The sequence below is a fragment of the Meles meles genome, chromosome X (assembly GCF_922984935.1).
Source record: "Meles meles chromosome X, mMelMel3.1 paternal haplotype, whole genome shotgun sequence".
NCBI classification, from domain to species: domain Eukaryota; kingdom Metazoa; phylum Chordata; class Mammalia; order Carnivora; family Mustelidae; genus Meles; species Meles meles.
Genome location: NC_060087.1, coordinates 36,738,750 through 36,752,080, shown reverse-complemented (window position 1 = coordinate 36,752,080; position 13,331 = coordinate 36,738,750). Strand labels below are relative to the sequence as shown.

General features: G+C 37.6%; 1 protein-coding gene across 6 annotated transcripts in view; it reads right to left on the bottom strand.

The window, feature by feature from the left end:
- USP9X (ubiquitin specific peptidase 9 X-linked) overlaps positions 1–13,331 on the bottom strand; it is a 161,484-nt gene that overhangs the window by 58,540 nt on the left and 89,613 nt on the right. For all 6 annotated transcript variants that reach the window (XM_045994871.1, XM_045994872.1, XM_045994870.1 and 3 more), the window contains 2 exons: positions 4,389–4,476; positions 827–1,169 (listed from right to left, as the gene is read on the bottom strand). In XM_045994871.1, the coding sequence (XP_045850827.1) occupies positions 827–1,169; positions 4,389–4,476 (431 nt within the window). The remainder of the gene's footprint in view (positions 1–826; positions 1,170–4,388; positions 4,477–13,331) is intronic.

Below are 13,331 nucleotides of genomic sequence, written 5' to 3'. Positions count from 1 at the left end.
AGAACAGACTGGTGGTTACCAGAGGCAGGGGATGGACAAAATGGGTGAGGGTGATTAAAAGGCACAAAATTCCATTTATAAAATAAGTAAGTCCCGAGGATGTAAAGTACACCATGGTGACTATAGTTAATAATAATACTATATACTACATGCTTGGAAGTTGCCATCGGTTAATCTTCAAAGTTCTCATCACAAAAAAAAAGAAATTTGTAACGGCATGTGGTGATGGATGGGGTGATCATTTCACAACAGATACAAATAACAATCATTATGTTGTGTACCTGAAACTAATATAATGTGTCAATTTTATCTCAAATAAAAAACATATATATTGAAACTAAAAAGGTGAAAAAATAAAGATGGTATTTTGCTCCCTCAGGTGTTTAAAAACATCCCAAGTTGAAACCATGCTAATGAAATATACATTTGTAGTTCATTCTAAATAGTCTTCTCTGTTCTGTTTTAGCATTGCATGTGTAACAACATTAACACCGAAGGAGAATGGATCTACACTAAATGAATAGAGAAGAATAGTAACTTCCATGGAGAAGCATGAAAAATGTGTACGGTCAGTGTATTTCTAAACACACATATGGACATATTCTAAGCCAAGACAAAAGGATCATCAGTGACAGAGGGGGAAGGGAAGGGAGAGAAGAAAAACAAACCCAATGACGAAAGACCCAGTAAGATGAACTATCACCACCTTCTGGGACAAGCATAAGAGCAGCATACACACACAACTGAGATGCAAAATTGTAACCCTTTTGCTATTTTAAAGATTTCATTGGAAAGAATGTTTATCAAGTTCCTACTTTTCACTTACCCTCCAAAGATAGTCTAATCCTATTAACTCCAAATCATCCATCATATATGCTCTCCTTTTGGCTACTAGTTTTCCTTCTCGACAATTCACAGCTTTGAAGAATCGCTCAAAACATTTCATTCCATTCTCAGTTAATAGGGATGGATCAAGCTGAAGCACATTACTTTCAAAGAAGTCTTTATTTATATCGGGATCCAAGTCTGGTTCATCCCCCATCAACTTGGAATACCACTTAAAGCAGGCTTCACGATCACAAAGGTAAACTGCATTCTCTGCTAAGCATTTCCATATTTGTTTTGCCTGAGGAGCACATAGCCACAGTTGGCCATCCTTCAATAAAAATCTTGGAAAAACATAAAAAATGAATAATTAGATCTACCTAATTTTTATGGTAAAAGGTAATCTATCAATATATGTAATAACAATCCATCTATTACAATTGTATTTTAACTACAGTTAAAAAGATGTCAGTGCTTATTAATATCTTACCAAACTTAATTTTAATGTTGTAGTAAAAATTAAAAATAGTAATAAGAAAAAATCAACTAGGTACTAATTCATTCATTTAACAAGCATATATTGGATGCCTATAATGTGACAGGAACCGGGCCTAAACTGAATAAAAGATTCGTTTACTGAACTTAAAACAGTTTGGTCTTTGAAACCAGCCACTGCAAAACTAATGTTTAATGGGTTGAGTTTTACCATTCTGCTTCTACGGCATCATTGGAAAATGAAGTAGTTTCCAAGTGACTTTCACACATAAACATTTCATTAACTAATTTAAGTCAAAATTCCTTAAGTTTAATGCTTTCTGATGGTCAAATACGCATCACTCAGTACCTGGACACATTAAACAGAATAACTGCTGCATGACTTAAAACTTTTTCTGTTCATATTTAGGAGGATGCTTATCAATTATTCAGTGATGTTCATTGTCTTCATTGTAAGACAATGAAGGTGAATTTCATTACAGCTATCTCTTCTGTTAACTCTGTATTTCTTTTAGCGTTCCTCCACCTACCTATCTGCGAATGACAGGAAAAGCGAACACTTCACTTTATTCGGAATTAGCACAGAATTTCTAGCTAACATAATGATGGCTCCACGCCCACTTACGGAGTAAGGTGCATGTATGTCATGTCAATGGGTTCCCTCATTACTTCCAAGCATTTTGGGGTCTCAATCCTAGGGTTTTTGATATTTTAATAGAACTGTGGAGGTATGGGAGGCTTTCTAGCACCTAGTCCCACCTAACCCTGCTACCTCTCATTTACAGATAGAATATGAAATGTCCTCTGTGGTGACATACATTTGTTTTTCAAAGTCTGTTACTGTTTTTTAATAAAACGGCAAAAAACTTTCTTCAAGCAAAAATTCCATTTGGAAGTCCAATGTATAAAATACAAGTGGGGCTGTCCCAGTTGTTGGGAGGAGGAGGAAAGAAAGAAGAAATGAGAAATCAAATCTCCACTGCTTGTTTAGAAATCTCAGAGGAATGGGGCACCTGGGTGGCTCAGTGGGTTAAAGCCTCTCCCTTCGGCTCAGGTCATGATCCCAGAGTCCTGGGATCGAGCCCCACATCGGGCTCTCTGCTCCACAGGGAGCCTGCTTCCTCCTCTCTCTCTGCCTGCTTCTCTGCCTAGTTGTGATTTCTCTCTGTCAAATAAATAAAATATTAAAAAAAGAAAAGAAATCTCAGAGGAAGTTCCTTAGAAGCCTTAAGGCTCCAAAATAGATTTGCAAAAATCACTGTCTACTATAAAAAGCATAGACCTTGAGTCATATAGATCTAGTTGAGCAGTACAACTGGTGTCCATATTGGCTGCGAAATTTTAAAGAAGCTGGATTAAGCCATGCTGATCTCCACTTTTTTTTTTTTTTTAAGTTTATTTATTTATTTGACAGACAGAGATCACAAGTAGGCAGAGAGGCAGGCAGAGAGTGAGAGGGAAGCAGGCTCCCCACTCAGCAGAGAGCCCAATGCGGGGCTCAATCCCAGGACCCTGAGATCATTACCTGAGCAGAAGGCAGAGGCTTTAACCCCGAGCCACCCACGTGCTCCCTCCACTTGCTCTTTAATCAAATGGGGAGAATACCTGCCTTCTGCATGGCTGTGAGGATTAAATGTAAACCATTTAATACAGGACAAGTAAAGCAGTAAGTCAGGTGTTTTCCCCTTGAGTGTGTTGCTACAGGTCATGTAAACAGGTCTATCAGACCATGGAGTAAAATAGGTCCTGCAACTCCAAACTTAAAGATAGTAAGAATCGTAACCATTTTTCTGTTCTGTGTAACCTAAGGGATACAACACATACCAATCAATAACAGTGGCTTACTATGGCAGTGATTTTTTTTTTATCTAGACAGGCAAGTCCTTCTATTTGGGTGGTTGAAAATCAAAACACACACAGAAAAAAAAATTTCATTTTCAACAAATGCCAAATTTCTTAAAATCTGGTGGTGAGAGTTTTTTCTAAAGTTAAAATCATGTAACTATTTACATAAATGTTTTCCCGTAGATAAACAGTTTAGTAATAAACAAGTCCATAATTAACTTATTAGCTCAGGAGAAAAAAATCTCCCAATATGTCAAAATAATAAATGCAATAGATTTCCCAAAGCACTGACAATCTGAGCATTTCTCTTAGCACACTCAGGAACTGAATAAGCATTTCTGCAGTATGTGGTTTCTAAATTTACAAGAAATCGCTCATCAAAAATTCTTAACAATTTCAAATCTGTAAGTGTGTAATCATTAAAGGCTAATTATCACTGAGGAAATTCAAATTTAGCCTTGGACTACATTTAGCTATGGCTCAAGGGGATAAGTCTCTTTGCCTCATCACCAGCAGAACAATGTTATTGATACATTCGGACCACCTTTATCAGCCACTGCAAGGATAAACAAGGCAGCAGTGGACAAAAACCACTCTTTAAGTGTTGAGCCAGTAGCCCCTTGTCTCCATTTCCTTATTCACTAGGATACCATTAAGGTGAGTATACCTCTCCAGCTGGTTGTATCAAAATATGGGAATTTATTCTTCAAAAATAAACTTATTTTTAGCGAAAACAAATATGAAGAAGGACAGAGGTCTATTCAAAACCATAAAATGTGCTCTCTTGGGACGCCTGGGTGGCTCAGTTGGTTAAGCGGCTGCCTTCAGGTCAGGTCATGATCCCGGTGTCCTGGGATCGAGTCCCACATCGGGTTCCTTGCTGGGCAGGGAGCCTGCTTCTCCCTCTTCCTCTGCCTGCCACTCTGTCTGCCTGTGTTCTCTCTCTCTCTCTCTCTCTGACAAATAAATAAAATAAAATCTTAAAAAAAAAAAAGTGCTCTCTTCAAATACTGCAAAGAAGAAAAAACTCAGCCAATAATTTAAAAGTATTTAATCATAAACAGTTAGGAAAATGTCCTTTGAATTTTAGGTAATAATTTCCATGTGGGAATATAAAAGGTGGCAGGAAAAAAGGTCACCTAACATGACCTAACTATACAGTACATTAACTAAGCATTCTTTATCTGTCGTAAAGAGAACAACACTGATGATTTAAAACAAACCTAAGGAAGTTAAGCCGTTCTTGGACTTCTTGAACATGACTGTATCTACTTCCCAGCCTCACAGTTTGGGGGTCATAGTCTTCATGATCTGCAAATTAAGAAAAATCATGCATTATACACATGGATATTTGCAACACTGCTGACTTTAACCAAAGGAAATTAAGTCAGTCAAAAAGTCATTAATTCTTTATTAAAAGGCAACCTGAAGTTTACTAATTATTTATTCACCGTTTCTACCTCTTATTTTCCCTACAAAAACAAACTTTTCTTCTACTTAACCAAAAAAAAAGTGATCTGTTAAATGTGCTGCCAAGAACAATTCTTCAGGGACACCTGGATAGCTCAGTCAGTTGAGTGTCTGCCTTCTGCTTACAGTGATCCCAGGGTCATGAGCCCGTAATTGGCCCCTTGCTCAATGGGGAGTCTGCTTCTCCCTCTGCCTGCCACTAGCCCTGCTTGTGCTCTCTCCCGCCCTTTCTCTCTGTTGTCAAATAAATAAAATATTAAAAAAAAAAACTCAATTAGTGAGAAAACTGAGATGAGAGTAAATTAAATTCAAGTGTCTATGGCTAAGGCTAACAAACCGGTTCCTGTCATTATAGAATGCAAGTTGTCTAGTCTATTTTGTAACCCATTATGGGGAAAAAGTTCACATTTGAAAAAGCATCTATCTTGGGAACGGATTCAAATACCCTAAAATTCACACATTTAAAATGTACAATTCAATGGTTTTTAGTATAGGCAAGGCCATGTAAACATTTCTGTCAATTTTTTTGGTCATCCTTATGTGTGAAATAGGATCTCAATGTAGTTTTGATTTCCATTAACTTAATAACTAATGATATTGAGCATCTTCTTGTGTGCCTTAGCTATTCGTTATCTCAGGAGAAAATGTTTATACAGATCCTCTGTCCATTTTCTAACTGGGCTGTTTTTTGAGTTGAAAGAGTTCTTATATTCTGGATTTAAGTCCTTTGTATCAGATATGATTTACAGTTATTTTGTCCTGTTGTCATTTTACTTTCTTTGTTGTACCATTTGCAAGTAGTTAAGTCCAAGATATTACCTTTTCCCCTTCTTAGAATGTTATTTTCCCCTAAACCAAAAACCACAAAAATTTATTTCTATTTTTTTCCTAACAGTTCCATACTTTTAGGTCTATGATATGTTTTTAAGCTTTGTGGATGGTAAGAGGCAGGGGATCAAACTATTCTTTTAGATGTACATACACAAATTTTTCAGCAACACTTACCAAAAAGACTTCTTTCCACTGAACATTCCTGATACCCTTTTAAGAAATCAAGCATAAATTTAAGGGCGCCTGGGTGGCTCAGTGGGTTAAGCCTCTACCTTCGGCTCAGGTCATGATCTCAGGGTCCTGGGGCCCCACACTGGGCTCTCTACTCAGCAGGGAGCCTGTTTCCCTCTCCCCCTCTGCCTGCTTGTGATTTCTCTGTCAAATAAAACCTTAAAAAAAATCTAGGGGTGCCTGGGTGGCTCAGTCGTTAAGCATCTGCCTTCGGCTCAGTAATGATCCCAGCGTCCTGGGATGGAGTGCCATATTGGGCTCCCTTGCTTCTCCCTCTTCAGCTCCCCTGTGCTTGTTGTATTCCCTCTCTTGCTGTCATAAATAAAATCTTTTAAAAAAAAAAGTCAAGCATAAATTTAACAATTTATTTCTAGATTATCAATTATATTTCACTGATGTATACATCTATTCTTATGTCAGTATCACACTGTCTTGATTATGGTTATTTTGCATTAAGTTTTGAAATCAGTATTACAGGCCAGCCAATTTTGGTTTTACCATCAAGACTGTTTTGGCTATTAGGGTCCTAGGGTCCCTTACATTTCCATAATTTTTAGAATCAGCTTGTCAATTTCTGTAAAGAGAGAGAAGTTGGATTTTTATAGGGATTGTGTTGATCTGTAGATCAACTTGCTGAGTACTGTGACCTTAACAATATTAAGTGTTCCATTCAGTGGATATGGAATGTCTTTCCCTTTATTTAGATCTTTAACTTCTTTCAACAATATTGTCCTATCGTTAAAGTCTACAAGTTTTGTGGGTGCCTGGCTGGCTTAGTCAGTGGGGCCTGAGACTTTTGATCTCAGGGTTGTGTGTCTGAGGCCCACACTGGGTGTACAGAGTACTCAAAAAAATAAGATCTTTTAAAAAAGCAAAAAGAAGTTTGATAGTCCTTTTGTTCAATTCATTCCTAACTATTTCATTTTTTATAAAGCTACTGTAAATAAAACTATAAAATTTTTAAGATTGCACATTGCTGAGCATAGAGAAATACACCTGACATTGTAATCTTAATTCCTGCAATCTAGTTTTAACTCATTTATTAGGTTTAATAGATTTTAGGGACTTCTATATATGGATGTTGTTTTCTGTGGCAATAGTTTTGCTTCTTTTCCAATGAGGATTTATTTTTCTTGCCTAGTTGCTCAGGCTAGCACCTACAACAAAAGATTAAATTAGAAGTGACTAGGATGGATATCCTTATACCTGTTCCAAAGGGGAAAGCAGCCACTTTTGCCATTATGAAATTATTAGCTGTGAGATCTTTGAGATGCCCTTTATCAGGTTGATAAAACTACATTCTATTCCTAGTTTGTTAAATGATTTTAAAATGAAAGGTGTTAGATTTTGTCAAATACCTTTCACCTACTGAGATCACATAGTTTTGTTCCTTTACTGGATTAATATGGTGCATCACAATGGACTTTTAGGTGTCAAATCAACTTTGTGTTCCAGAGATATATTCCAATTAGTTAACAATACATAATCCTTTTTTCTAAGATTTTAAGTAATCTCCACGCCCAATGTGGGGGCTGAACACAACCCCAAGATCGAGAGTTGTATGCTCTTTTGACTGAGCCAGCCAGGTACCCCATAATACTTTTTATGTTGCCCAATTTGGTTTATTTTTGATGATTCTGAATCTATACTCATAAGGGATACTGGTCTACAGTTTTCTTCTCATGTCATTGTATTATTTTGCTATCAGGGTAGTTAACAACTTCATAGAAGGAGTGTTCCTTAATTTTTTTGAAAGAATTTCTGAAAAGACTGGTGGTAATTCTTTAAATGTTCAGCAAAATTCACTAATGAAACCATTTGGTCCTAGAACTTCTTTGTGCTAAGTTTCTTGGTTACTAATTCAATCTTTTTACTTGATATAAGTCTATACAACTTTTTTTATTGCTTCTTCAATTTCCGTAATTTAGTATTCTCATACTTTTTCGTAAGATCAGTAGTGATGCCCTCTCACTTCTGATTTTCATAATTGAGTCATTTTCTTAGCCTAGCTAAAGGTTTGTCAATTTTGCCGATCTTTAAAGAAAAAAACCATAGAAGACAAAAAAACCTTTCAGTTTGATATTCTTTTTCCTCCCTTACTTGGTTATACTTCCAACATTCATTATTTCCTTCCTCCCTACTTTGCATTTAGTCTGCTCTTTTCTAGTTTCTGAAGGTTACTGATCTGCTTTGTTCTTTACAATCAACATTTGGAAGTATAAATTTCCCTCTGAGCACTGACTTAGCAACTCTCCTTAAGTTTTGGTATTTTGTTTTCACTCATCTCAGTTTATTCTCATTTCACAGTTGTCATTTCTTCTTTGACCCATTGGTTAGCCAGGAGCATATACCTAACATATACTTGTGAAATCCCCAAATTTCCCTTTTGATTTATAATTTAATTCAATTATGGATAAAACCCCTACCTTATAGGATTTCAGTATTTTAGGTTAATGAGGTCTGCTGATGGCCTAGAATATGGTCTGTCCTGCAGAATATTCTATTTACACTTAAGAAAGTACACTCTGGGGGCGCCTGGGTGGCTCAGTGGGTTAAAGCCTCTGCCTTCAGCTCAGGTCATGATCCCAGGGTCCTGGGATCGAGCCCCGCATCGGGCTCTCTGCTTGGCAGGGAGCCTGCTTCCTCCTCTCTCTCTCTCTCTGCCTGCCTCTCTCCCTACTTGTGATCTCTGTCAAATAAATAAATAAAATCTTTAAAAAAAAAAAAGAAAAGAAAAGAAAGTACACTCTGCGGGGTGCCTGGGTGGCTCAGTGGATTAAGCCGCTGCCTTAGGCTCAGGTCATGATCTCAGGGTCCTGGGATCGAGCCCCCTGCTCCGCCGAGAGCCTGCTTCCTCCTCATTCTCTCTGCCCGCCTCTCTGCCTACTTGTAATCTCTCTCTCTCTGTCAAATAAATAAATAAAATCTTAAAAAAAAAAAAAAAAGAATGTACACTCTGCTGTTGCTGGTTGGAGTATTCCATAGAAACCTGTTAGGTATGCACTATAGGTTTATAGTGTTCAAAACTTCTTGGAGATATTGCAAGTTTGGTTCCAGGACCCCAAAACAAATCAAGCATTGCAATAAAGTGAGTCAAATGAAGTCTTTGGCTTTATAGTGCACATGAAACTTAGATTTACATTGTATCATATTCTACTAAGCAGGAAATAGCATTATGTCTTAAAAAACAATGTAATACCTTAATTTAAAAATACTTTTATTGTTAAAGAAAGCTAATCAGGGCACCTGGGTGGCAGTTAAGCGACTGCCTTCAGCTCAGGTCATGATCCTAAGGACCTTGGACTGAGTCCCTTATCAGGCTCCCCGCTCAGTGGGGAGTCTGCTTCTTCCTCTATCCTCCCCGCCCAGCTTGTGATCTCTTTTTCTCTCTTAAGTAAATAAAATCTTTCAAAAACAATGCTAATCATCTGAGCGTTTGGTCAACTCATAATCACCCATCATAAATCACCTTAACAAGTACAATGAAAGAATTTGAAATACTTTGAGAATTACCAAGATGTGACAGAGATGTGAAGTGAACAAATGTTACCGGAAAAATAGCACTGATAGAATTGCTTGATGCAGACTTGTCACAAAGTTTCAATTTGTAAAATATGCAATTATCTTCAGAGGGCATTAAAACAAGGTATGCCTATAGTTCTATTCCTCCCCTGGAGTTTTGAATTACTGTCTCATGTCACTTACTGTCAGTCTAATTATGTTCTTCAGTATGTCTTGCATGGCAAATCTGCTTGCAATAAATTCTCAGTATTTATCTGGGAAGGTCTTTATTTTGCCTTCATTTTTAAAAAATAGTTTTGCTGAATGTAAGATTCTTAGCCGTTAGGTTCCTCCACTGCCCCAGTACTTTGCGTACATTATCTTAATCCCTTTTGGTCTCTGAAGTTCTAAGACACAATTGTTAATTTTACTCATGTTTCCTTGTGAAGTCTTTTTTTTTTTTTTTTTAAACATCCTTCAAAATTTCTTACAACTATGATGTGCCTGCATCTAGGTCTCTCTGACTTTAACTTACTTGGAGTTCTTTAAGCTTCTTGTATAGGTTAATGTCTCTCAATGAAATCTAGAAGTCCTCAGTGATTATGTCTTCTTCTGTTCCCTTCTCTCCCCACATATCCTTCCAGTACTCCTATTACATGTAAGTTGGTAATCTTAATGGTGTCCTGTATTTATTTCCCTAAGATTCTCTTCGTTTTTCTTCATCCCTTCTTCACTGTTCTTCAGGTTACATAATTTCTACTGATCAATCTTCACAGACTGATTCTTCCACCAGCCCCTGTGGCAAATTTTTCATTTTAGGTACTGCATTTTTCAACTTGAGAATTTCCATTTGATTCTTTTTTAGAAAAAAACTCTATCTTGTTATTGCCATTATCAACTGTCACGATACTACCCTTTAGTTCTTCAGACAAAATTTCCAACAGGACCTTGAGCGTATTTGTAGTAACTGCTTTCAAGTTTTTGTCTACAAAGTCTACAACCTGGGCCCTTTCAGAGGCAGTTTCTGTGGTCTGCGTATGTATGGGTGACACTTTTTTTTGTTGTTGTTGTTGAAATCTCGGTATTTAAATGTACTGTAGCAACCTGAATACTGATACCACCCACTCACTCCCTGGGTTGGTGTTTGTTGGGTTGTTTAGGGACTAGGCTGAACTACCTTAGTCAAGTCTATTTCACCCACAGTGTTTTTCTTCCTTGTTTTTACCTTTCAGCCTTGCTACCTGTAGATTGTTACTGGTTCAGCATTAGCCCCTTACTGGTCAAAGGCTTTTAATTAAGTCCCCTTGACTAGTTAAATTACCTGTTACCACTGGGTATGAGTGTGGCTTGGAGGCTACCATCACAGTTCCAAGTAGTTTTTGTCCCATATTCAGTCAAGGAGTAGTAGTACCGAAGATGTTTTTTTCTTCCTCATCACTCACAAGGGTACTCTTAGCTATGAAACATAGTCTTGTTGACTAGAAGGGATATATTTTATTCCTTTTAGTTGTAAATGGGATAAAATTTTACTTTTAAGCCTGGCTTCTTAATAGTTGCCCTTGGGTCATGTTGCTTGTAATTCATCCACTGTTTGGTCAGAAGCTAAATTTAAGACCTTGAGCCAGTAAGCTTTACTGGCTTGTTGATGGATTGGTGTGTGGACTGAAGAATGTTTTCAACTTGTCCATGTCTGGCTCTGATTGCTTCTGAGTGGGAGCAATCTAATGCGTGTACAGAACATTTGTGATCCCTAGGGTTGACTGTGTTCCTAGGAGGGCTCATCTTGGCTCTCTTTATCTAGATATCTCTGTTTAACTTTTGGTCGCTCTGCTGTTTCATGGGTTAATATGAGTACAGAGAACTACAAGCTTCCTCTTAATTGCTCTTCACCAAAATTTCCACTGCTTTTAATAATACTCTTAGGAATGGTATGCTGTGGTCCAAATAAGGTCAATCCCTTCAAGCCTAACTGCTGGGCTCTTTGTCCTCACAGCCTGTCTCTCCCTCTGGGTGCAACTTCTATGCCACTGCACAGAACGCCGTAACAACATAGCAAGCAGCTTCTCCCAGCCTGATACCTCTGCCTCTATGAGTGGTACTAGGGTGTGGGAAACAGTAATAGCCCCTGATTTTCTCAGTTTGTCCCTCTAGGCACAGAATTTCCATCTTATGACATAGCTAGCTGCAGTGGAAGTAACTGGAGCTTCAGTACTCTCAGCCTACCATGCCTGAAGTAAAGCTTCAGCCCTATGAGTAGACACTTCAGGATAACGGAGTCTCTGTTTTACCATGACTGCCTTAGAAGAGAACTTCTGTAAAACTTAACTGGGCAAGATAAGAAATGCCATATAGTGTAACCACAGCCCTAGACTGGCAGCTGTGGGAAGGGAGTAAAAGTTGTGGCTCCAATGCTACAAACTCCTGCTGCTCTTCTCAAGAGATTTTCTTGAATAACTGTTTGCCTATTTTCTATATCCTGCAAAGTAATTCCCAGGTACTTTCAATGATTATTTAAAATTTCAGTGAAATGGTTTTGTTAAGGAAAATGTCCACTGAGGGGCAACTGGGTGGCCCAGTTGGACAAGTGTCCAACTCGAATTTGGTTTAGGTCATGATCTTAGGGTTCTGAGACTGAGCCGCATGTTGGGCTGCACGCCCAGAGGATAGTCTGCTTGAGATTCTTGCTCTCTCTCCCCCTCTCCCACCACCCCCTTGGACCCTCTCTCTAAAACAAATAATCTTAAAAAAAAAAAAGTCTTAAATAAATAAGGTCAACTGAGCATCTTACTCCCACCATTCAAAAAATTAAATCCCTCATCCCATTTTTTTTAAATTATCATCACATGTTCCACATGTATTAGTTGGTACACTTCCCTTTCTTTCAGCATGGACTTAGGGGTCTGTATTTTATTCAATGCATTTAGTTATTTTTACTTATTTTGACCTAATTTTGGCCAGTGAGAGCCAACTCCTGTTTAGTTTTGACATGCCAACAAGATTCCTTTATTTTTTTTTTTCCTAAAGATCTGAGAGAGAGAATAAGCACACCTTTGAGGCGGGGTGGGGGGTGGGGGGTGGGGGTGGTGGCAAAGATTAAGAATAGCAGGCAGACTCCCTACTGAGTGCAGAGCCTGACTTGGGGTTTTATCTCATGACCCTGAGATAATGATCTGAGTCAAAATCAGGAGTCGGATACTCATCCAACTAAGCCATCCAGGCACCCCTTAACAAAATTCCTTAAGCCCTTTCTAACTTTCTAAAATAAGATGTTGGAGCATCATCTTATGTACTTTCCTTACACCAAGCCTTAGAAAATAACCATTACTCAAGAGAACTGTACGCTATTCATAAAATGAATACTCAATTTTTTTTTTTTAAATCACAAAGAGCCCACACAGATTTAACCATTTTTCATGACTGATATGTAGGAATGAGCCAAAGCTGAGAAAGTCTAGACCAGGATTTGACCCTCACACAGACAGCACTGTTGGTTAATGATGCTCAGGAAGAAATCTTTTATGTGAAAAAAATGTTCCTAAAAATGTCCAGTACTGGATCTAAGAGATTGGGAAGAGGTCACTGGAAGTGGTAGTCCTTAGAAAACAGAATGCAAACATATGATATAGAATGGAAAATGAGTCTTACAATTCTATTCAGAAACCAGGAAAAATGGTAAATGAAACTATCAATAAGCGTTCAAGTCAATAATACAATGACTACCCTACCAATAAGGCAAATGTGAGTGAAAATTAAAAGTGGTCTTCTACTTTGTTGTATGCACGAAGAAACTTTTAAAGGATCCCTGTATGCACTAGTATCTGAAAGCACTACTAGTATGAACACATGAATAAATATTAGAGAGAATTTTAATAAATCCATTACTTTATCTAAGTAATATTAAAAGAGGAGGTAAATCAGCTGACCACTACTGTAAAAACGTTTTATCCCAAAACTAAAGATGCTGGTGGAGATGAAATATATGGGTAGGACAAATATGTAATACTGACAGAACAGTTATCAAAAATTAAGAGTATCGGAAAATTATGGAAGCTTGATGTCATCCTGCAAATGTCTCATACCTAATGAGATCTATTAACTACTTCTATTATACAGAGACAAAAGTCGTAATTTAC